Here is a 27,194-nt window from a genome sequence, read left to right as displayed (position 1 = left end):
ACCGTAAAAATATGCCTTCGCATCACTTCGTATGTAGCGCATATTCCTTCTCAGTGACGTGGATCATAATCTGTATTTTTAAAATCCATTTCATGTACATATACAGTCTGTATACGCACATACCTGTATGAGCTGCATACACGCACGGTGTAAGTCTTAGGACAGCCCAGGTATTTTTGCGGTTAACCTCTGCTGTGCGGCGCAAGTCCTCAAGCCCGCTATAGTCAGTCTATTACTTCAGGCTTACTTCGCCGCGCTGTAGGTTTTATGAAAGATTTTCTCTTTACACGAATAATGTTTTATCGTGGTCATGATTACGGGAAAATGAAGGAGGGAGTAAGTAGACTTTAAAATTATTTTTTTTAGAGCTGGGTACATTAATAGAACATTTTATCGCGTTTTGTGTTCAAATATCGTTTGTTCCATGTTAGACAATGTTACAAAAGCGGTCTGGAGTAACACATGCTCTTAATATCCTTTTAAGTTCGTCTTATAAAGGAAAAAAAAAAGCGTGATGATAGTTCAGTCCGTCAAAATACCGATTGGCAAAATCTGATTTTCCCCGGTAATCACCCCAGAAGATTGCGCTCAAGGCTCCGTGGACGATTGCACTCAAGATGATTTTTTTTTTCCCTGAAAGCTGCTGTGAAAAATTGAATTAAAATCGCTGAACAGACGATAGGTGAGAAAATCTCAGTCGGCGTCAGCCCATCTCCTTGAGGGAGATAAACGGAAATTTGTAAAAAGTAGCACTTTTAGGGGATGTTCCGGTTCACTTGCGCTGTGATGCGGGCTGGAAGAGGTCCCGTCCGCGACAGATGGGGTCCTCCTGTGTTGAAACTTCGCCGACGTAACTGGATACGGCCTTTTTACCCCTGGAATTCCTCTCCGGAGATTGTGGATGTCCTGCGAGAGTTTGTCGTCAAGTTTTGAATCAGAGGCATTCTGTGTTGGTTGCTGATGCGTCTGTGTGAAGAAACTTAAAGTTCTGGGACTGATGGAGAAGAGATTTCGTGTTTGTGAATCTGCACTGATATAATTATATATATATATATATATATATATATATATATATATATATATATATATATATATATATATATATATATATATATATATATATGTGTGTGTGTGTGTATATATATATATAATATATATATATATATTTATATTATATATTTATATATATATATATTATGTATATATTATATATATAATATATATTTATATATTTATTTAAATGTATATATACAACATATATATATAATATATATATGTATATATTATATATAATATATATATATATATATATATATATATATATATATATATATATATATATATGTAGCCTATGTATGTATGTGTGAGAGAGGCCTTATATACTGTGTATGTACCTAAATAATTTTGGTAAACTAAAAGTAATAGATTTTTATGTATTTATTCATTTATGTATATTCCTCCGTTGTTCCAGCGTTCAAACCTTGAATATTCATTGTGTTGGGTGTTAATTAAATCCGTGACCACTTCATTATAGAATATGATAAATCCCCCCAATAGCGAGTCTACTCAAACTTTTATTGCGAATGATAATAAATAAATCTGATGTGTAGAACTCTACGAAAATAATGGTGTTTCTCGTTATTCCCTCTTATTTTCTAGTATTTCAAGTTTATCTTATTTTTATAACAAACGAAATTCATGGCTGTCAGAATTTTCGTATCTTAATGAAAGTATATTAGTCTCGAGAAGGGAATTTTATCGTAAGCTGTCCCAGTAGAGAGAAATATACCTTTTTATATTCTAGAATTTCTTATTTATCTTATTTTTATAACAAACAAAATTCTTGGCTGTCAGAATATTCATATCTGAATGAAAGCACATTTTTAACGAAAAAGGAGTTTTACTAAGCTGGCCCGGCAGAGAGAAATATGCACTTTTTTTCTCTAGAATTTCTAGTTTATCTTATTTTTGTAACAAACGAAATTCCTGGCTGTCAGAATGTTCGTATCTTAATGAGAGTATACTAATCTCGAGGAGGGAATTTTATCGTAAGTTGGTCCGGTAGAGAGAAATATAATCTCATATTTTCTAGAATTTTCAGTTTATCTTATATATATGACAAATGAAATTCCTGGCTGTCAGAATTTTCATATCTTAATGAAAGTATATTAATCTCGAGAAGGGAATTTTATCTTAAGCTAAGTCTGTAGAGAGGGAAATAATAAAACATAAACAAACTGCTACGCGTTGGCGCTTGCGCACACCATCCCTAACCCCCGCCTGTGTTTTCTTGGTCTTTCAATCATGTGTCAGGTTGTGTGAGTAGTTGATACTTAGGCCTACTACCTCCGTGGGATGACGGATTTTTTTTTTTCCTTTTTTTTCTCCAGTGTGTTTTGTCTGTGCTCGTAGATCATCGGATGATGTGGAGGAGCATGAATTATTTTTGGCGCTTCAGTTTTTAGTTAGCGTTCTTGTTGTATCACCTTCGACTCGGCGATTATGAAGTTGGACTGAAGTCGATTATTCAGCCTGTCTTTCTGTCTGTTTGCCTGTCTGTCATTAAGGTATTGTCTCAAAAATCTATAGGGAATTTTAAGTGAATAATTTTTTTGGGGGGTTGCCCTCTTTGCTAAAGGTTTTTACATGGTTTTGAGACGAACCTGATGCGGATATTCTCTTTTAATTTTGTTGTAAATTTTTGTTAGTGTTAAAAGATTAGGTACTTGAAATTTACGAGTGCGTTCACAACCCACAATATAATCTTTTTATGAAAATATATTTTATAATCATATATGTACCTTGAAACTCTCGATCTCTGGTTAATTGAGCGAAACGGACAATAACGATTTCCTGTGTAGTTGAGGGGAATAGTGTCATCAGTGCATCTCACGTGGTGCACTGTAAGCATTACTTAAGAGTATTTGCAGCGTCCCTTCGACCCCTAGCTGCAACCTCTTTCATTCCTTTTACTGTACCTCCCTTCATATTCTCTTTCTTCCATCTGACTTCCCACCCTCTCCTAACGATGTTCCTCCTGTTACAGCATTCAAACCTTCTTACTGTAAAGTTCCGTTTCAGCGCTGAATGACCCCATAGGTCCCAGCGCTTGGCCTGTGGCCTAAATCTTATATTCTGTTCTTTCTACCTATAGGAGGAGAGTTTTAAACTTTTCTTTTGAACTCTGCCCTCGGATTCATGAACATTTTTAGCGACGTGATTAATATATATACTCTAGTGAATGTTTTAGTTTCGTTTTTTACGATTTTGACTGGTCTCCCTGTGAATGTTAAATGGACTCTATATCGTCATTGATATTTCTATAATTGTGGTGTTTGGTAAACTGTTTGTATATATGGTTTAAGTATATATATTATACATACATATATATATTATATATATATATACACATATGTAGCGTGTATATATACATACAATTAAATATGTACCATCATATATATTTGTTCCGTTTATATGTGTCATTATTCAAATTAAATGAAACGTCTCCTAATAAAGATATGATTATATAGCGAAAATTAATATACGCGTAACAGGGATAGGGTACCCTTCGGAAAGTTTGATGTATTGCCACAAAGAATTGTGAAATATTTCCAAACTTCTGGTTTTCCATCGTAATGTGATAGATAATCATATTCAGAGAAAGAGTGGCAGCCTGTCTTCCACCCGGTATTCCTCAGACGGCTCTAGAACTGGAGGCCCTTCCCTATGACTTAGTGTATAAACCGGCAAGCGTAGATGAGCTTTGTTAATTACATAAACACGACGGGATTGCATAAACCGGCAAGCGTAGATGAGCTTTGCTATTTACACGAACACGAAGGGATTGGATTTAAACTTGAAATCGAACGCAACACGAGGAAAAGTTGAATGAACCAAATGACATATTAAAAGATATTGAATATCCCCGATGAAAGGTTAAGGAATTGTATTCAAAATGAAATGGAGAGCATTATAAAGAAAAGTTCGATAAGCCAAATAACAGTGTTCCTGGCGGGGAAGGGAACTGAATTGAAAATAAAATGGGTATAGGATAGCGATGGGATCAGGATGGAGAAAAGAGTAGAAAGTCATATAAAGCAATGTTTATCTCGCAAAAGATAAACAGGGCCAAATGACAATATTCCTAAGGGGGAAAAGGAACTGAATTGAAAATAAAATGAGTATAGGATAGCGATGGGATCAGGATGGAGAAAAGAGTAGAAAGTCATATAAAGCAATGTTTATCTCGCAAAAGATAAACAGGGCCAAATGACAATATTCCTAAGGGGGAAAAGGAACTGAATTGAAAATAAAATGAGTATAGGATAGCGATGGGATCAGGATGGAGAAAAAGAGTAGGATGTCATATAAAGCAATGTTTGTCTTGCAAAAGATAAACAGGGCCAAATGACAATATTCCTAAGGGGGAAAAGGAACTGAATTGAAAATAAAATGAGTATAGGATAGCGATGGGATCAGGATGGAGAAAAAGATTAGGATGTCATATAAAGCAATGTTTGTCTTGCAAAAGATAAACAGGGCCAAATGACAATATTCCTAAGGGGGAAAAGGAACTGAATTGAAAATAAAATGAGTATAGGATAGCGATGGGATCAGGATGGAGAAAAAGAGTAGGATGTCATATAAAGCAATGTTTATCTTGCAAAAGATAAACAGGGGATAGTGGCGGAAAGTCGAGGATTTTAGGATAAACTTATAGAATAATATGGATTAGGGTTAAAGTCCGAGTTAAGCAACTGGATAAATTGTGGTTGAAGTTACGACGCAGCCTGCGTGGTCGAGGTCGGATAAAATGAAGATATAAAGCGAGGTTAGGTGTAAAATTAGAAAATAAACCGAAGTAAGGATTAAATTTACGGCAACAAGAAAATGTAAACAAGACGTAGGAGGCTAGGCCTACATATAAAGAATACAAGAAAATGATAAATAAAAGAGGATAAAATAAAGGATCAGACTTAAAAGATTGGAAAAGATATTAGTGAAACGGAGAACATAGCAACTAATGAACAGTAAAAAAAAATTAAAATCAAATTCAAAGTTAAAATAATAAGAAACATGAATTAAGTTAACAATGAAAGTTTTCATGAACAGGATCGCTTTATAAGTGAATTATAAATTTATATCGGATACAGTAAAAAAAAAAAGAAACGAAAGCTGCAACTACAACGAAAAAATCCTGATACGGAAACATCAGGATCCGGATCTAAGTCAGGAAGTAAAAAAAATGCGCTGAGAGTTTTCTGTATAGCCTCTACAGCATATAATCAAGACCACCGAAAAGAGGTCTGTCTTTCGGTGGTCTCGGTATCATAAGCCTCGGTCCATGAAACTTTAACAACGGCCCGGCGGTGGCCTGTCCTATATAGTTGCCAGAAGCACGATTATGGCTAACTTTAACCTTAAATAAAATAAAACTACTGAGACTAGAGGGCTGCAATTTGGCTTGTTTGATGATTGGAGGGTGGATGATCAACATACTAATTTGCAGCCCTCTAGCCTCAGCAGTTTTTAAGATCTGAGGGCTGATAGAAAAAGTGCGGACGGACAGACAACGCCGGCACAATAGTTTTCTTTTACAGAAAACTAAAAATCTGATCGACTCTTCCCAGGGTCATAACATCCTGCTGTACAAAGCTTCATCAAAGCTCAACGCTAACTCTTACAAATATGCTTTAGACAGACAAACTCAGTAAAAAAACGCACAGGGTGATTTCGTATTCTTGTGCCAACTTCTCCCACTGAGGTAATAAAGTAGGTTAATAAAATTTACTTGAAAGGTGTAAATGATTATGAAATATAAAGAAAAATTAATTTGAAGCCATACGTGTGAATTTTGCAGTAATGATGAGGTTGCAGTGGAAAAGTAGTTAAATTATGAACTAAAAAATCTCCTCAGCTAAAGTCGAATTAAAACTTCACAAGGTATGCTAACTCTCCTCCAGTTTGGTTCCCAGGTTATGTCAAGAAATGAAGACGCCAGTTGTAAGCATCAGAAGGGTTAAGCCCCAAGATCGTGACAAATAGAGAAATGAAGAGATGCAAGCTGAATGATAAAATTAAGGCTAAGGATTAAGTGAATTTGGATATCGTACAGATGTATGATAAAGGAAATTTGTCTGAAAGAGCACAAAGGGCTGAAAATGAAGAGAATTGTTCCATTCTAGAATTAAGAATAACATTAAAATAATCCTTCAGTTTCATCATTATCGACGCACTGTAATTTTTACAGACAAATCTACAATGACAACTTAAAATTAACCTGAAGACCATTGTGTTTATTCTCGAGACAACAATTAGTTCCAGTATTATATTGATTCTTGTGCCAATGATCAGCTTCATTGTGACGATACAAATCGTAATGTTTTTCCATTACAATTTTCTCTCTGGCATAATAGCCCAAGAGGGCAGAAGAAACCGAACCTTTTGAGGTGAAATGTCAAGGCTTAATTATCACTTCCTGGTCGAATTGTGCTCGGTCTTTTTAAGCGAAGGTGTTGGCCGGCTGTCATTCTAGGACAGGAATTTCGTTTGGTTCATATTGAAAGCTCTCCCGGCGATTTCAACAAAAAAAAAAAAATTGCGTGTAAAATTCCCAACAGCAAATATAGATCTACCCACATGGTTCTTCATTAATTGTTATATTATTTTTTAAACTAACAGTATAAGAAAATAGTTATATTAATTATAATAATTTGATCATTCCATTCGTCTGTTTTGGCTGTGAACGCTTAGCAAAACTATTCTAGTTAGGATTGAAAATAAGAATAAGTAATGTGTCTGGTTCTCTTCAAAATTGCGTGTAAAATTCTCAACAGCAAATATAGATCTACCCACATGGTTCTTCATTAATTGTTATATTAAAAAAAATGTTATAAGAAAATAATAATATTAATGATAATATGATAATTCCTTTCATCTATTTTAGCTGTGAACGCTTAGCAAAGCTATTCTAGTTGTGATTGAAAATAAGAATATCTAATACGTCTGGTTCTCTTCTAAGCTGACCTAAAATTCCACGCAGGAGAACGCTTTTTGCTTCATACTTTCTGAAGTTAAATGAGAAACAAACACTAACATTACTCTGTCTAATGCAGCTTCATAAAAATGCATTTAATAGAATAATATATTGACCAGGGAAATCTGAGCTCCCGGCAAGTGGAACGGAGGGTAACTGATTCCCTCCCGTGTCTGGCTGTTTGTTTCTCAGCCTGACAGTAAGATAACTCAAGCATATTTTTTAATGGGTTTTAGTGAACATTTCTGAAAGGGGTTCATTAGATTGTGATCCATTGTGTAAATATATATATGTACATTATATAAATGTTATGTACATATATATATACAGTATATATATATATATATATATATATATATATATATATATATATATATATATATATATATATATATATATATATATATATATATATATATATATATATATATATATATATACACACACACACATATATATATATATATGTGTGTGTGTATATATATATATATATATATATATATATATATATATATATATATATATATATATATATATATATTTATATATGTACATACATACATAATGTTTTCAGCTTGTCGTCCTACCAATCTGGATCAATCTGAAATTGGTGCTTGGGACTACAAAGAGGCGGACTCTATAAATTTCCTCTGCTTTGGGCATGATTTTCCAAGTATTATAGTAGACTACTTGTTTCAAGACATCTGTCAGTTGTTCTTATCTAAAATTAAATAAGTTCATCTTATTCATTGACCATGTATACTAACTCGAATATTTACGGATGTTTATCTATCGTGGCTCAGTGGTAAAGCCGATGCTGCGCAATTTTGTGGTATGTGGTTCGACATAGCTGCGAAGGGGTCTTAGCGTGCCCTAATGCAAGGCCACAAAAATGGCATTTGAATAATAACCTCATCTCTGAAGACTTACTGAGAAGTAGAAGGATTCTCTCTCTCTCTCTCTCTCTCTCTCTCTCTCTCTCTCTCTCTCTCTCTCTCTCTCTTGTCGCACACATACATAGCCTATATGTATATGTACATAAACATACACATATATAATAATGTATATCTATTTATACATATACAGTGTGCTATTTATGTGTATGTATGTTGTACCTCAGTATCTCAATACATTTTCATTAGCTATCTACGCAGTGCCCTTTTATGTCAAGAAGTCTAGATATCGGAGCAGACGTTGATGATTAGAGGTCTGTGCATATTGCATGCATTTTGAAGCGAAACAGCGCGATTACCTCGTCCTTTCTTTAATAATTTACAGAGAATCCTAATTCCAGACTCCTCACTGGCCATGTTTATTGCATGATTGTGCCACCGTTGCTATTCTGTGTTGCTAGAATTTAAGACTCGCCAAAACCCTGAATTTCCTTACCGTTAGTTCCTTCCTTCCTTCCTTCCTCCCCTCGGAATTTCAGAGGCCGTAAAATACCCCGAATAGCTAATACTAATTCATCCATCAGGCCTTTATTTAAAGACCAGTGGCGTTGGTCGGTCCCCGTTTCGAGATCGATGATGACGTCACCAAACTCGTCGATGGCTCTGGGTCTCTTTTAGTCCGTTTGCATCTCCGGTGGTGGAAGGACGAGCCGAACCCTTCCTCTTCTTCCTCCTCTTCTTCTTTGGGATTTAATCTCGCGTCGTGGTCACCATCGCCGCATGTGGCATCGGTCGTATGTGTAAGGATCGACTTCGAGTCTCTCCCTTCGTTTTACGTCTCTTTTTTTTTATTGTGTGAACTTTTAGAATGTTATCGGTTGTTTTGGATTTCAGGATGCAGGCAGCTTTTATATTTATTAATCAGCATGTTTTAGTAACGATTACTTTTTTAGGACACTGTTTTTGCTTTGGTTGATACCAAATTGATGCATATGCATATTTAGTGTTTATTCAGTTGTGTGATGTGCGTAATTTTCATTGGTTGTAAGTAACTTTATAGGGTAAGGATTCCCTTGCTGAATCATTTTACTTTTTTTTTTTTTACTGCAACAGGTATTATTATGTGTTGGTAATCAGTACGGCGTATCTTAAGTTGCATTTCTCTCAAACGGTGTCCGGTGTATTCGTCTACAACAATTCACCTACAATTAAAATTCATCTATAGCAATTCGTCTGCAAATACAATTCAACTAACAGTTGATCTACAGATGTCATTCATTTATAAGTAAAATAATTTTCATCTGGGTTATATGTCTTATTACCTTTTAGATTTTGTTACGTTTCATCGTGTTCTGCTAAGTTCTGGTTAAATTCTGCTCAGTTTTTGTTTATTCTATTAAATGCCTTCATTTCCATCAAGTATAGTGATAAGTTTCATACAAATCTTTATTCACTCATTAAAGTTATGTTAAGGTTTTGCTTAGTTTCTAACCGGTACTCATTTTCTATATTAAATATTTGGTTCAAAGCACTAGCGGATCCAGAAAAATTTCATGGCGGCCTACCAGTTTTCATTTTATACAGTAAATACATACATACACACTATATATATATATATATATATATATATATATATATATATATATATATATATATATATTTATATATATTATATTTCATAATAGATTTTATTTTTTCATTTTTATGTTTCTCATTTATGTTATTATTATCAAAATCTTCAATGTTTTTATTTTGTCATTATTTTTCATGGGGAGGCACGTGCCTAGGTGGCTCCCCCCCTGGATCCGCTAGTGGTTCAAAGATTCCCAAGGATAATTAGATCTTTCAAAGGAGGAGTCATGAGTAGATTTAGCCATTTGACGAATTCTTACAATGGTTTTCGTTGCTTCAATCTCCGCGGCATCTATTGTGTGATTGTGTTCATGCGCAGCAATGACAACTTCATCGCCCACTGTTGTCAGTAGAGCACGGCACTTGATTTTGTGTTGTTGTTCACACTTGTGGCTCCAGTTTCTCTGTTTTTACAGAATATGTATCCACAATGAACTAATTCTCTCTTTCCTTTTTCCGATTCGATGTACTGAGGAGAGGCCATTGTACAGGGTTAGAGTTTTCAAAAACAATAAAAGTAAAGACAATCTGGATGCAGTAAAGATAAACTTTGAGGTCACAAAGAGACTGAACTTCCATACTGTCTAAATTACCATGCTGGTAATTTAGACACTATGGAAATTCAGTTTCAGTGGGTTGTTTAATGTTAATAGACTCTCTCTCTCGTTAAGATTTTTATCATGTATCAGTAGATGAATAGGAACAGTAGAAATGTAACTGTGGGTAAACCGTTGTAGACGAACTGGTGTAGGTGAATTGTTGTAGACGAATTGTTGTAGATGAATTCGCCTAGAATCCTTTCAAACAGTTCGGTATGTTATTCATGTGCGTAAATGAAATTTTCCTTTTTCCTTTTACTGAGGATATATATATATATATATATATATATATATATATATATATATATATATATATATATATATATATATATATATATATATATATATGTGTGTGTGTGTGTGTGTGTGTGTGTGTGTGTGTGTGTGTGTGTGTGTGTATGTAATTATGTCTGAGCCTTTGCTTCCCGATTTCCTTAACCATTATGGGTAGAGGTGCCATTAAAATCACTCTTTGAAACTATCATTGGAGAAGAAGCAATATTCCTTGAACTTACTGAAACTTGAATGTATAGCGTGGGGTTGGGGTTGTGGGCCTTAAGCATATTTTTATGTTTAAAGCTCGTTCCCGTCCTTCCATTATTTTTGAGAAAGATGACGTGTTTAGTATTGTCTTAAGCAATAACTCAGGAGAGCTAGGCTATACGTTGTTTCCAGAACTACAATTCAGGAATATATTCAGGAATTCCAGAGCTTTGATTCAAGTGTCGTGATTTTCCTTTAAAAAAGAAGAAACACTGGTTTATGGAAAAGTTCCTCCTTGAACAGGAAATCTTTCAAGAGGTATGGGGAGGTCCTTGAACTGCAGCTCCCGTCACGCATTTCATGAAGTACAATTCAGATGTTTGTGAGGTTCTGAAATTACAACTGAAAGCTTGAAAGATGCACGGTTTGTTAAACAAGACTAATAGATTTAGGTACGGAGTTACCTAACCTGTTGGTTACATTTGTCTAAGGTGTTTCGTTTTTACCTTTTATTTAGTCTTCAGAGTTTTTTTTTTTTTTTTTTTTTTTTTTTTTTTTTTGCGTCGATAATTAACTGGGTATGAGGTGCTGATCCTCAGAAAAGTCCTCGCGTCAGTAGAGATTTTGATTCAAACTAGAAGGAGCTTAATAGTTGCTAGTCGTTCCAGATAATGCTTTCTTAAGAGCACAATAATGCGAGTAGCTTGGTTGTCCAAACGGCAAGAAGCTGTTATCCTTTTCTTTAAATGTACAATGGTAAAAATAAACGCATATAAACAGTGATACTAAAAATCCCAGATCCAGGTGAGACAGGACCCAAAACAAAGTAAGCAGTTTTTCAGTTGAGGGCTTGACTCCAGAAAAATAAAGAGCCTTTACCACCTTCATTTCTTATATTGCTCTATCGTGCACCAGTAGTCTCCAACTTTTGTTTTCGACACATCTCCCTCGCGGTTTGTTTTGTATTATTATTATTATTATTATTATTATTATTATTATTATTATTATTATTATTATTATTATTTGTACGAAGTGATGCCGTATAGTTAAATCTTTTTATGACAAGAAGTTTTGTCATGATACCGGATGTGTGTGTGTGTGTGTGTGTGTGGAGAGAGATAGAGAGAACCAGTTTTTTGGGTCCGCGTAAATCCACCGTAACCCCTCATTTTGCGTTGTGCTAATCATTTTTTAAACACAATACAATAACTTAGCTTTTATGTAATAGCTTCTCGCTTTCGTTGCGTATTTTCTGTACCCAACATATTTTGAAGTCCACGTGCTGAATTCGGTTTTTACTTTCCCTCCACACGCCGTCATGTAAAGCCATACCAGTCACGAGATGTCAAAGGTCTTGCGAGATATTGTCATGGTCTTTTCAGTCCCTTTACGCTGCATATTTCGCCAAGTTGTTGTGATTTTTATATTATTTTATGTTTATTTTTTTTATTTAATAATGGTTCTGTTGTCATATTTGTTCTGTTACTTTGGTAAGGTTCTCCTTGTCATGTTATTTACGGTGTAGCAATATTCCTTTATAGTTGAATACAGCAATGCTGTTATAAAATGAATCTGTTGGCTTGTGTGCAGAGTAATTTATGTATGCTTCTGTTTATATGTTATAGATTATGTATGCTTCTCTTTTCTATGCAATAGTTTATGTATGCTTCTATTTTCTGTACAATGGTTTATGTATGCTTGTATTTTCTATAGAATAGTTTACGTATGCCTCTGTTTTCTGTACGATGGTTTATGTATGCTTGTATTAATAGTTTATGTATGCTTCTATTTTCTGTACAGTGGTTTAGGTATGCTTCTATTTTCGATAGAATAGTTTACGTATGCCTCTACTTTCTGTACGATAGTTTATGTATGCTTGTATTAATAGTTTATGTATGCTTCTCTCTCCTCTGCACGTCTGGGTCCCCAGTTCGGTTCAGTTTAATGGAAAATAATTTTTGTTCTATTTTTCTCCGCCATTCGAAAGGTGATATTACAAATATGAAATACGGCTGCTCGTACCACACACCGAATGTCGTCGATGTAATCTACAAGATTATGTTAGACTCGAAAGGAAGTCGCCGTCTTTCACCTCTAAACACAGGACTGTCAGAGGCCGACAATAGAACCTCCTGAAATATTGCAGAAAATCGACGTTTTTCCTCCCCAAGACGTACTGATAAATTGCGCCCGCAGAAATTGGGATGCGGCCAAGATTTAAGTTACGGCAAAAGGGGGAAAAAAAAAAGTTGGCGTAACCAGTTTTATCGTCCAAAATGATAATTACGGAAGATTAAACCTTATCACGTTTTAACTCACCGATAACTTATGCACTGAAGTATAAATTAGACGCTGCTGATGATGTTTGGCCTCTAAATCTCGCCGTTGTAAGTTATTGTTGGCGTGTGGGCGACGGGGGGGATCTTCCATTCGCGGATATGCTCGACTTTTGATTTTTTCTACATCTTATTTATTAAATAATTAGCCCAAATGATAACGTCAATATTGACTATCAAGGGATGACAAAAGATTATTATATTGTATAAATTTGAGGTAAAGTTTTACTTCAGGAAATTAAAATTGATGGACCTCATTACTGCAGTTGGCATTTGTCTATATTGCGGCTGACGTTTTCTCTAATTTTTAATTAATACAGTAGTAATATGAAAATGTACTTGGCTTGCAATTAAGCCTTTGCATGCAACAGTAAAAGTCGACCTGTGTCTGAATCAAATGAATGTCCGTACAAAATTTAATTATCATTGCTAAGCTACCAATTTTCGTGGAAGCTGTTATGTATATTATTAAGCTCTTCGAGAGCTTATTCTGGATTGTATGTGCTAAATTGAAACTGCTTTTTATCTTTAAATTAAATCGGCGACGAAAGAAACTTTTTAATATTTGTTGGTGCTTAATTTTTCCTCAAAGTTCTCTCTCTCTCTCTCTCTCTCTCTCTCTCTCTCTCTCTCTCTCTCTCTCTCTCTCTCTCTCTCTCTCTCTATATATATATATATATATATATATATATATATATATATATATATATATATATATATATAGATAGATAGATATATACTGTATGTATGTATATATATATATATATGTGTGTATGTATGTGTGTATATATATAAAGTATATATACACACACACACACACACACACATATATATATATATATATATATATATATATATATATATATATATATATATATTTAAATAAAATTTCAAATAGCTGTAAAAAGAATGCCATGAAATGCGCCTAAATCGCTTTTGGCCAACATTTAGTTTTACGTTCAAGCCGTTGAAAAGATCAGAATTCTCCTAAAAAGACCTTTAGCCCATATCTGTCAGATCGGAAGTATCTTTGTGTTAAAAATAGCAATCGGACCCACAAGGAAAAGGTCATTTGTCCGCCATGGGCAAAACAACAAGAGCAAATGACGACACGAAACAACTCGGGAGAACAAACCGCGACTTCCCTAAGCCTACACCACCTTCCGAGGAGGGTCCTTTCCTGCAATCCCCGCCCCCCCCCCCACCCCCGAGTGCCGAAGGGGAAATATGCTCTGTTTAAGGCTTACTGTCATATAAGCAGTGTCAGTGAAAGGTGTTTGCTCTGGGGTACAGTTGTTAACAAATACCTTGCAGTTTCCGAACAGTTATTTTTACAACATTTAGACGTGTCTTCGTTGTTGCTTTTGTTTGGTTGGCAAATAAATTTGTCAAAATGTTACTGTAGGATCCTTGTTAGTGTCGAGCCATATTTGTAGATTGTGTTCAAGATGTGCAATCATTTATAGATAGTGATATTCAACATATGGATTTATGGTATAGCTGTGATTTTATTGTATAAATCTTTCACGGCCTATCGGTGCCTATTTCAATGGTTTAGGCCTAGGCCAATCTTAAGAGAAAATCTTCCTTCCGACATTACTTTTCAGATGCATCCGCACTACGGGACTCGTCTACTTAAAAAATTCACAGCATTTCAGGCCCATCGATGCCTAATTCGATAGGCCTATAGACCAGCATCTAGAACCCCTTCCTCCTCGCCGTCGACGTGATTAGCTACGCATTCTACCCCCTCCCCCTCCCCCTCCCGTCCCTTTTCCCATAAGGCGGGAAGGAGGAGAGAATTTATATGTGCATTTCCTTTTAGTTACACGCTGGTGTCTAAGTACTTTTCCAAATATAATGTTATTTCCCGAGTGAATTACAACAGTACTTCGGTTATCACAGCAAACCGTTCCCCGGGACATCAACGGGGGCGTTAGCGTCGTCCTAAACTTACATTAGTGTCAAAGCCAAAGGAGAACACGCAGTAATTTTCGCTGCTTCCAAATTTCTCTCTCTCTCTCTCTCTCTCTCTCTCTCTCTCTCTCTCTCTCTCTCTCAAGAAGTCTTCCACATGTTTGTTTAGTACATCCTTCCTTTCGATTGCTTTCTCTCTCTCTCTCTCTCTCTCTCTCTCTCTCTCTCTCTCTCTCTCTCTCTCTCTCTCTCTCTCTCTCAAAAAGTTTCCCTCTATTGTTTAAGAACATCACTCCCTTCGATTGCTGTTATGGTTCTCTCTCTCGCTCTCTCTCTCTCTCTCAAAAAAAAAAAAAAAAATTTTTTCCCCTGTATGTTTAGAACATCCTTCCTTTCCATTGATCTCTCTCTCTCTCTCTCTCTCTCTCTCTCTCTCTCTCTCTCTCTCCTCTCTCTCTGTCTCTCTAAAAAAATCCTTGTTTGTTAAGAACATCCCTCCCTTCGATTGCTATTATGGCTCTCTCTCTCTCTCTCTCTCTCTCTCTCTCTCTCTCTCTCTCTCTCTCTCTCTCTCTCTCTCTCTTTAAAATGACTCTTTTTCCCATTTGGTGGGGACACTTCTTCCCTTAATTTGTGTTGTTATGATGTGGCAAGCTTTTTCATGACAGGGGAAGGTAAAATTCCTTGATGGCTAATCTCGCCTCTATTCATTCCTTTTGTTAATGGAACTACTCGGTAAAGTCAGTGGATGACTTTATTCGGTGGGCATTTGACGATTATTTTTTTTCTGCTTGGTCCTCCTGCAGTGAACACACTGATACGATCAGCTAACAGTGATGAAATTGCAGAGAATTAGAAATCCGATAATCACCTAACACGGTTTGCGTGAAGATAACAGTGACTTGTAAAATATATAAGGTTCGACCTCTCTCTCTCTCTCTCTCTCTCTCTCTCTCTCTCTCTCTCTCTCTCTCTCATAAAATATATAAGCTACGCAGAATCTCTCTCTCTCTCAAAAATATATAAACTACTCCCTCTCTCTCTCTCTCTCTCTCTCTCTCTCTCTCTCTCTCTCTCTCTCTCTCTCTCTCTATCTCTCTCTCTCTCTCTCTCTCAAAATATATAAGCTACGCTCTCTCTCTCTCTCTCTCTCTCTCTCTCTCTCTCTCTCTCTCTCTCTCTCTCTCTCTCTCACTGAAATTGCCTCTGAAACCCTGAAGCGAAGGTTCAGAACAATTAGCCTTAAATACGAGCCTGGCACCGAGGCAGCAGAAGCCGCGTCGTTGGTGGAGGTTGTAAGGCTTGAGGGAACCGACCATTTTGCCGGGTAAACAATGAATAAATTTCGGTCGACGAATTCTTTTGATACACTTACACGAAGTAAATTCATTTAACCGGACACCTCGAAGTGTTCAGCAGGATCAGTGGGTCTTATTTCGTATCTCTCGGGTAAGTGTTTACAGTCAAAATAAATTGACAGTTGGACGGCCATTGTTGTGACGAGCAAAATTGTCCGTCAGGCCGTAGTTTCACGTTAACTTTCGTAATGGGTGACAACACGCGTAAATATAAGAGAATAAAATAGACTTCAAATATTGGCAGAACTATTGATAATTTTAGGGAATAGAAAATCACAATAGTGAGTAAAAATATATCACCAAGGTGGAAAACTGAAAAATATAAGATGATTGATAGGAAAACGAACGATACGCTGAGTAATTTAACACCATGATGCAAAATGTAAAACTCTAGATATTGATATACTCCTTGTAGCAACAGAGAGAGAGAGAGAGAGAGAGAGAGAGAGAGAGAAGAGAGAGAGAGAGAGAGAGGAAGGAATGGATGCATCATTGAGCGAAGTAAAAAAGTATTAGTGAGATGTAACATAACGACGGACTGTGACAAAATATTCAGAAATGCATAACAACTGAGGTTGGACGCCGAAGGTGTATTTAGCATGACAGAAAAAGACATACTAAAAACTTCATTGACAGAATGGGATAAAGAAAGTTGGGAATGGCGTTAATAATAGAATGCCCTTTTTCTGGCGATGGACTGTGACTTAAATATAGAATATAAGAAATTCTCTCAAGAACATTTTTGTCATAATTTTTCGTTTGTACGAAATGTTTCATGCGGTAAACGTCATGAAACAGTCACGCAACATTCTCGTATATTCTGCAACTTAAATTAAATTACTTATGGAGGCTACATAGTTACCACGGTGACCCTTTCAAGCCTTTGTCAAATTTTTTTGAATTTATTTTGTAAAAGAAAAAAAAATCCCAATACGGCAATATTGATCTTAAATAAGACTCTTCCGCAAGAGCAGTTCGTTCTGATCGTCGTGACATTCAAAGGCTAATTCCCAAAAATTGAAGAGGCACCAGCAAAATCAGAAAGGAGGCACAGTAAAATGAATGAAAGAGGTTGCAGCTAAGAGCCGAAGGAACGCTGCAAAGACCCATTCAAATAGCCTCATGGTGAGGTTCTGGAAGGCAAATTACATAAGTAAATTACGTACTCTCTGGTGGATCTGGAGCCTCACTGTGACCCATAGTCGTTCTCAGTTGGTAGCTTCCGTTAGCAGTTTTTAAAGCTGGAGCGTTAACCGATGTTCAACTCTGGTTTTATCAGCTTATGGAACCGTCGTGTGTGTATAACAAACTGGTGAGTCCGAGCTTGCGAGGAAATGTTAACGTGCATATTTCATGTTGAAAAAGTTAAGTATACCTTAGTTTAACCAGACCACTGAGCTGATGAACAGCTCTCCTAGGGCTGGCCCGAAGGATTAGATTTATTTTACGTGGCTAAGAACCAATTGGTTACCTAGCAATGGGACCTACAGCTTATTGTGGAATCTGAACCACATTATAGCGAGAAATGAATTTCTAACACCAGAAATAAATTTCTCTAATTCTACATTGACCGGTCGGAGAATCGAACACGGGCCCAGCAGATTACTAGCTGAGAACGGTACACACCTGTCCAATGAGGAACTATATTTCATGTTGAGAATAAATAAATTGATAATATTTGGAGTTTTGATATAAACTAACAAAATGTTTTATTGCAGTGCCCAAGAGTAATGCCATTCCGAAAACCGCGTTTCTAAAATTAGTGGGCGTAAAGAACTAAAGGGAATTCTTTCATTGAAGAAATGCTGTTCGACAAATGATATTCACCTGACAGATTTGATTAAGAAAATGATGGCAATGAATCCTTTGTATTATCGGTACTAATAAGTGTGACAAAATCAGTCTTAATGATGTTTGGTTCATGTTGTCATCGATATTTCCCTCTCTCTCTCTCTCTCTCTCTCTCTCTCTCTCTCTCTCTCTCTCTCTCTCTCTCTCTCTCTCTCTCTCTCTCTTTTGCTTTCTCGGAATGGTAAAGTTTTCTCATTTTTAAATAGCAGTTGTACAGCGCGTTTTAGATATTAGATTAATGAAATCTATTTATCTTTTGTTTCAGCCTCTTAGTTCTTTAGCTCTAAACAACAAGTTTCTCGCCATCTTCATCATGACTATCATTGTCTGCAGTCTGCGAAAAACAGCCTTCGCGTAGAAACCCGCGTCGAGAGAGAGAGAGAGAGAGAGAGGGAGAGAGAGAGAGAGACTCTTCATAAAAACACGCTGACGACAAACTGTTTGCAGTTTCACGCTTGCTCCTTCCTTCTGCTCCTTCTCGGGAAAGATAATAAATTAAGGTTGAAATCATTATGACTAAAGGCGTTACACGCGATCGTGTGTCTGTCTTCTCGCAAGCCAGGAGGACTTTGTAGTCGGGGAATTATAGTGAGTGTTTTGACAGTCTTTGTTAGACTGGCATAAGAACTGACAAATCTTGATGCCGGAGATAATGCATGGGAACACCAAATTAAGGTGAAATAAACATTACATAAATAACTATCAGAGAGAGAGAGAGAGAGAGAGAGAGAGAGATGGCGTGCGGCAGCGTCCCTTTATCTACTGCCAAACTGTGCACTGAGAGAGAGAGAGAGAGAATAAGTATAGCAGGAGAGAGCAGACTCACTTGAATGTTATACCGTCAATTTATTTTTCGTATCTCTCATCAGACGTATGAGGGTAATCAGAGATATTCTAATCTTATTGATCGTTTTTGCTCCATCCCGTTTGCTTCCCTGAAGAACTTTTATTTATAGCCTTTTGTCAGGCTCTCCACATTTCGCCTCGGGACAGTAATGAGATAAATTGTCTTTTATATTTTCGCGTCGCTCGAGAAATATATATCTGGAGTCGCGTCTTTTTTCGTACTCTTGGTGGCTGTCTTCGTGCTTGCTATCATAGCAGCCTGCCCTTTCCATTAGACGTTGTTGCAGATGCTATTGTGCTGTATTTTCTTGGCATGGAGACTGATCTGTTTTACAACAAAAGAAGCAGCAACAATAATAATAATAATAATAATAATAATAATAATAATAATAATAATAATAATAATAATAATAATAAATAAACATTATCATCTTCTTTCATCAGGAAAATGGTAAATCTTTCCCAAGGACATGATTTCTATTTTCTTAGGTTTATTAACCTTTTTCATCAGTATGTACTGGTAAATCAGGTTGCCCAAGGACATACTAAGATTTCTGTTTTCTTAGGTAATATTATAATTATTATTAATTATTATTATTATTATTATTATGTAGCTGGAAACCTGAATAATAATAATAATAATAATAATAATAATAATAATAATAATAATAATAATAATAAACCTAAGAAAACAGAAATCTTAGTATGTCCTTGGGAAACCTGATTTACCAGCTACATACTGATGAAAAAAGATAATAATAATAATAATAATGATAATAATAATAATAATAATAATAAACCTAAGAAAATAGAAATCTTAGTATGTCCTTGGGAAACCTGATTTACCATCTACGTGCTGATGAAAGAAGATGATAATGATAATAATAATAATAATAATAATAATAATAATAATAATAATAATAATAATAATTTTTCCACAGAATTCAGTTACAGTTTGAACTTATCTTTGGAAGTTTGAAATCTCTTTTGACCTCGAAAATAGATTTGATGTGCCAGGTTGTTATTGAAATTCGTTGTGGTATGGTATCCTGGTATATCAGAAATTAGTGCATTTTAACCCGTTTATTATTATTATTATTATTATTATTATTATTATTATTATTATTATTATTATGTATATACATATACATACACACACATATATATGTATATATATATATACGTAAGTACTTAGGTTCCATCTCCTTCTATGACCTTTGTGCCCGAATTGCTAATGCTCTGGGCTCTCGCTCGAAACACCGGGGTTCGGTCCCATATGAGTTATATATATATATATATATATATATATATATATATATATATATATATATATATATATACACATATGTATACATTTATATATTTACTGTTTCTTTTTAGTGACATGTGAACTAAGAGAGACAACACCCTGCCTCTGAAGAGGTTGTGAAAGTAACAATATGAAACGTTTTCAGTGCCAACCGGGTTATGATAAATTGTAATTGATGATAAGAGGACATCTCACGTAAGTCTGTGATTATTTTGGAATTGAAAGAAAAATATTTATCCAATTTAAGGAAATGTAGACCAGATATGGAACCATGCTTTCTTGGATTTTGCAGTTGTATATATTTATATATTATAGCTCTGTTGTCTACTATCGTCTATATGAAGTTTCAGGAAATCTTCAAATCTGACAAGGTGTGGAAAGTCTTACAAATTATTTCTGTGTGAAACTGCAAAATTTGATCTCTTCAATTGTAGTTTGTAGTATACAAAAACTACTTGGGTGAACAATGAGTGATTTTTATCTCCCTTGATATACGACTAGTTTTGATATCTCTCTTGAGAGAGAGAGAGAGAGAGAGAGAGAGAGAGAGAGAGAGACATGACAAAACCAAGACATTTAACCGTCAGGAATGCCTGGTTATTTGTGGGGCCTTATGCGCGCTATTATTCTTTTCGCACACTGATGTCACCGGAAGAATTCGGGTGGACCCAAAGATGGGAGTCGTAAATGCAGAGGTACGAGTTCCTGCCGATTCCCGATATCGTTTTATTGGTTCCTCGATTATGCTGGAAGCTGGAACGCGCGTGTAAAAAGCCACGCTACGGATGCGAATTAAAGTGATGGATTGCCCTCGATTTTATGAAGCTGTTTCTTCCAGTGTGTGTGACGGCTTCGCTGACGGCTTCGCTCGGCTGACAGACCCTGTGTGTGTGTGTACGATATGCATTTTGCTCTTTATCTGCGCAGCTCTCTCTCTCTCTCTCTCTCTCTCTCTCTCTCTCTCTCTCTCTCTCTCTCTCTCTCTTGATATGCCTGGTTCGTTATGTGTCTCTATCCCTGCGCAGGTCTCTCTCTCTCTCTCTCTCTCTCTCTCTCTCTCTCGGAATACTTGATTCATTATATGTCTCTTATTCCATGGTGAATACTTGATTCATTAATCTCTTATTCCATGTGAAATCTTCCATCAACCATAGAAATATAAGTTATTAGATCAGTATTATGGTTCATGGGAATGCTCTTAGTAAGTTTTTTTTTGTATATCTGGGGAAACTTCAGCCAGCTTTTGTTTATAGATCTGTGAAAAGAATACAAAAGTGTGCTATCCTGATAACACACAGAAAGATCATTATATGCATGCGTTCTTCGTGGATAATGACTGTGTTGGTCAAGGAGGAATTATCATTATTTTTACATTACATTTCCTGGCTATTTTTAATCTCTGGCTTCCCTTTGATCTTGCCCGCCTCTGTATCGTAGTGTATCAGGATACCCTTTGATAGGGAAGCTAGAGTGTGTATTGCTACAAAACGCTGAAAGATGTGTATTTTTTCACGAGCAGTGTGATAAAAGTTTATTATTATTATTATTATTATTATTATTATTATTATTATTATTATTATTATTATTATTATTATTTTAGTTTTTCATTGTATGAGAGATCAAAAGGGTTAGTAAGGTCTCATTTGCTTTTTGCAGATTCTAGGTAGGCTAATTATTTTCATCTCATAAAATTCTCCATTTTTTATGTTCAGTAATTCCGTGAAATTTTTACTAATGGCGTTTGAATGAAGAAACTTTGTGGTACCAACAATGATTGTGAGTTTATTGATTTGTAAATAATGTGTGTGTATCCCAAAAGAAAGCGTATGTAGAGGATAAATAATGTGAAGTCTTTGTACTTGCTCAAATTTAACCATGAAAATTCGTAAGCCCTCAATGCCACTCTGGTATGATCCTCCTGGTAACTGCAGCAGCTGGGTGTATAAGTATATAGCAAAAAAGACCTTGCTTGCATTTAGCGTCAGACCACTGAGCTGATTAACAGCTCTCCTAGGGTTGGCCCGAAGGATTAGACTTATTTTACGCGGCTAAGAACCAATTGGTTACTTAGCAACGGGACCTACAGCTTACTGTGGAATCCGAACCACATTATCGCGAGAAATGAATTTCTGTCACCAGAAATAAATTCCTCTAACTCTTCATCAACCGGCCGGGGAATAGAACTCCGGCCCATCGAGTGACAGTCCTCAGCTCTACCGACTTACCCATCGAAGAGCTGATTTTTATTCAAAATGTGTACATATTCTTATGGACAAAGGCAGAAAATCCATTCAGTCGCAAAGCTAGTGTCCATACAAAAGAAAGAGCGAAAAGAATTACGGTAAAGCAGCAAATCACAGATTTGTTTGGTCAAAGTTACCCCCAGAGTTCGGCGCCATAAAACCCATAGCAGTATATCCACTGGGACCGAGGGGCGTCGCACTCGGTCGTATGTATGTGCTTGACGAAAAAGTCAGAAGACTTCCAAGGCGTGAGAAAGGGCTGTTGTTATCGGACTAGTCTGTTTGCGTTCGTTATCTACAAAGGGATTTCGATCACATATCTCACGGGAGCAGACACGCTTTGTACAGTACCGTCACGTCATCGGAAGGCAGTTTCGCCGCTATCAAAGGTGAAAACGCACATCTCGGCTTCAAAGCGTTGCGTGTTTTTACGCTGACTTATAGCGGGCTTTGGAAGGAATTTTCGTTAATTTCACTTTCTTTCTGAGTTAATTGGGTGATCATTTCCATTAAATACAAAAACAACTACTTAATGTCCGTGCGGTTTTGGTTTTTAAGCTGGGAGAAAAAAAAAAAAGTTTTAGTGTGGAAATCTGAAAAGTGTGAAATTAAGGTAGCTATTTTTTATAACCAAAAAAATGCCAGTGAATATTGAACACAAAGATGTCATTTTTCGGAGAATGTCAATAAATAATGACTAGGAAGCTTTTGTTTTTTGGAAAATGTAGATCAACGTTAAGACGTTATTACCAATAGTAAAAGTGAATATTGGAAAATGTGCATAAATAGGTAGAGGTATTGTACCCTTGCTACTTCCGGTGGAAATTTGACCTCATACTAATGTGTGTATAGTTTCTCCTCCCCCCTCAGGTGTGCCGCTGGGTCTGGGGTCAGCGTTCGCCGCCCTGCCGCCCCCTCCGCCCTTGCCCGTTGACCAGCGAACCCACGAAGGGCGTTACATATGGGACCCCGCCGCACGCCTCCACTCCCTGCATGCTCCGCACCATGGGTGAGTTCTGCTCCAAATTTTGGTTTTGGTCCTGGTTCCTGGTGGTCTAGGTTGTGGTTTCTCCAAGTATGTTGGTTGTTAGGGGCTGCTCTGAGGAGCAAGAGCCCGTGCTGGCTTGAACCCAGCTTGATTGCATGTTCTCAGGTTTACAAGAGAAAGTTGGAATCATTTTTTATATGTTGGGGAAACAACGCGGCCCAACGGAATCATGTTTAGTTTCAGTATCGTGCTTTCTTCAGAGTTAGGAAGTTTGGCTGTTTTTCATATAATAATTAAGTGAGTTCTTTGGCAGTTATTAGGTGTTTCAACCATAGAGGGTGATGGAAGGAAATGGTTAGTGACAGATAAATTTGGATGATTTTGTTTTTAGTTAGGTCTGTAAATATTGGGTACTTGATTATTAAGTGTTTATTGGTTGTGAGTTACTCCCTCAAAGATAAAATTGAACTTACTCTAATGCACCTTGGATTGCCTATATTGCATAATATTTATCATTACTTTGTAGGTTTCATTAATGATGCAAAGCGTGTGCTATATTGGGAATATGAACAATATTTTAATCTTTCTCTATGGTTTCTGCATTGTGAACTTGCATATGGCCTTGAACTACAACGAAGTATATTGTTATTGGCGAAACTTTCACATTTTCCTGTGTAAATATAGCAATTAAAAAGCAATATCCAAAGAGAAGACCATATATAAATAGATATTTTAAGAGATAAATGAAGCGAGAACACAAGGCAAGTGATGAAAATGTGCTACACTTTGGTGGTTCATTTGGCAACGCATATTCCTAGCTTATGGGGAACTGGTTGACTGAAGGTTTTTATGCTCCACTGAATATCAATGGCGTTCCCGCATTAAAAAGACTCCGGCGATGAGCTAGGTGCCGTGGAGCGACCGCATATCCCTCTTTGCGCTATCGACGCCGCCATTCGCGCATAATGCCGCCCTGTTCTTTTTTGCCAGAGGTGCCGATGTGTCACAACTTGAGGGAAATACGAGCGCCGCCTTTTTGGCGGGAAAGGCTGGTGTCGATTAGTATGATCCATTTGGCGGGAACTTTAGCCATCGTTAATTGGCGCGAAATCTTTTGGTGTCCCCGATGCCGTGTGTGCATTTGTCAGGAAGTGGTGAGATTTATGGGGACCTTCGAGTGCAAACGGTCTTTGTTTAACGGTGGCCGTTAATCGCTTCGGCTGTCTCTTGCTGACTCTCTTTTTTGGGGGGGGTTTCTTTGTAGTTGCTTTGCGCATCGCGTTGAAAAGGTTCCCTTTGATGTTGGGAAGATTCTCTGAAAGCTCTCGCCTGTAATTTCGAATAGCTGCGTTGAGTGCTTGGAGTGGTAAATTGCTGCAAGAGCTTTCTTCGATCCACATGCCAGGTGGGCATGATGCTGCCGTAAAGGAGAGAGAGCGAGAGAGAGAATGAATCCAAGTGTATTTGGTCATGATTTTACCCTTAATGTTAGCCCAAAATGGCGGAGGAGGAGTGTCTACTATATTTTCTTTATACCTGTTGTTGACGCCCGAAGTGTATTCTATTTAGAAAAACCTTCTGTACGAAAAACTGGCTCAGAAAGTTATCTGTTGACATTTTTAAAAAAATTAATAGATTTAAAACTCCAGCATACGTTCTCTCTCTCTCTCTCTCTCTCTCTCTCTCTCTCTCTCTCTCTCTCTCTCTCTCTCTCTCTCTCTCTGGCTGTTTAACAGTTTTTGCTATGGCCGAAAGTATTCTAAGAATTTCTAGAAAATGTAAACAAAAGCTCGAAACCTCTGCAGTATTTTCTCACTTTATGCTCCGTGTTTTCCCTTATTAATTTATAAAATCGAATTTACTAATGTGTGTGCGTGTAAGTCTGTGTATGTGTGTGTGTGTTTTTTCTTTCTTGCGGGCACGCACATAACTCAACTCTGCCCTTGCCCCTGAAGGAGGGGATGCCGATGTATAGCAGCAGGAGCAACGTCCCTCGGGGCCGGTACCGCCATGAATCGTCGTCTGCTGATTAATTAAGTCCTCGGGTCCTGGGCAGGGAAACTTTAGACTCCCACGGCCGCAGTAAAAACTGGTCCTTTGTCAATAGTAATGGAGTCATCGCGGACCAATTAGATGATGTTGCGGTGTTCGCTCTGCCCAAATATTGGTGGGAGGGTGGGTGGGGGACTCTCTCTCTCTCTCTCTCTCTCTCTCTCTCTCTCTCTCTCTCTCTCTCGCCTCTTAGGGCAAGTAGTAGCGCGTTGAATTCGCAATTTAGGAGACAAGCGTTCGAGCCCCAAACCGGACGATATTTCTGAAAATTAAGTATGCCTCTGTTAATCGAAGGTGTGTATCAGGTATATACTTGGTGATAGACTTTTGTGAGTCATAGTTGCGGTGGGGGTATAATAAAAAAATAAGCGTGATTAATTAATACGACTTCAAAATGTATACCATCATGCAATTGAAAAAGGGAGGCCTCGACGAGGTATTCTTCAGCTCATCTGGGTGGAAACCATTCAAAAGACTCTCTCTCTCTCTCTCTCTCTCTCTCTCTCTCTCTCTCTCTCTCTCTCTATATATATATATATATATATATATATATATATATATATATATATATATATATATATATATATATATATATATATATATACTCTATATATATCTCTCTCTTCTCTCTCTCTCTCTCTCTCTCTCTCTCTCTATATATATATATATATATATATATATATATATATATATATATATATATATATATATACATATATCAAGAAAGGGAAATGGGTTAAGGTCCAGTGAATTAACGCCAACCCAAGTAAGAGTTGGAAGGAGGTTGGTTTTTTTTTATTTTCACAAGGTCATTACATTACAAGGTGCTTTTCTCAATCTTTCAAAAGATTTAGACTTTTAAGCTGTTGATTTTTATTCTTTTGTAGTTTTAAAAGTATTTAGACTTTTAGGCTGTGGACATTTGCAATATTTTATGTCTAGAAGAAGTTTTGTTAGTCTTGTGATCACATGTCCTTGAGGATTATATATATATACATATACTATAAATATACACGTATATATATTTATTATATATATATATATATATATATATATATATATATATATATATATATATATATATATATATATATATATATATAATATATATATATATATTTAGTTGTATATATATATATATATTTATATGTAATTATATGACAGTTTCTCATAAGTTCTTATTGTGTATATTTGAACTACAGTATATTTTCTGCCTTCTTTCCAGTCATATTCTTAACTTTATATATAACGCCATAATATCGTCGTACATATATATTTAGGGATTGTAATTACCTGGGTGACAACCGCCCCATGAAAAATAATGATAAAATAATAATATTGAAGATTCAGATAATAACATTTAATAAGAAATATAAAAATGAAAAATGAAAAAAATAATAAATTCTATTGAAGAAATAACACACGCGGGGGCACCTGGGCACACACACACACACACACACACACACACACATATATATATATAAAAATATATATATATAAATATATATATATATATATATATATATATATATACACACATATATATATACACGTATATACAGTATATAATATATATATAATATATATACATATAAAATAAATAAATAAATAAATAAAATATATATAATATATATAAAAAATATATATATAT

General features: G+C 36.1%; 1 protein-coding gene across 17 annotated transcripts in view; it reads left to right on the top strand.

Annotated features, from left to right (window-relative positions):
- ci (cubitus interruptus) overlaps positions 1-27,194 on the top strand; it is a 585,789-nt gene that overhangs the window by 246,829 nt on the left and 311,766 nt on the right. For 9 of the 17 annotated variants that reach the window (XM_067094921.1, XM_067094927.1, XM_067094917.1 and 6 more), the window contains one exon: positions 23,356-23,512. In XM_067094921.1, the coding sequence (XP_066951022.1) occupies positions 23,356-23,512 (157 nt within the window). Of the gene's footprint in view, positions 1-8,631; positions 8,730-23,355; positions 23,513-27,194 lie in introns of those variants that run through there. The other 8 variants (XM_067094922.1, XM_067094920.1, XM_067094918.1 and 5 more) reach the window with 2 other exon arrangements.

This window comes from Macrobrachium rosenbergii, chromosome 51 (assembly GCF_040412425.1).
Source record: "Macrobrachium rosenbergii isolate ZJJX-2024 chromosome 51, ASM4041242v1, whole genome shotgun sequence".
NCBI classification, from domain to species: Eukaryota; Metazoa; Arthropoda; class Malacostraca; order Decapoda; family Palaemonidae; genus Macrobrachium; species Macrobrachium rosenbergii.
The sequence above is the reverse complement of the archived record's forward strand: the minus strand, read 5'-3'. Positions and strand labels throughout refer to the sequence as shown.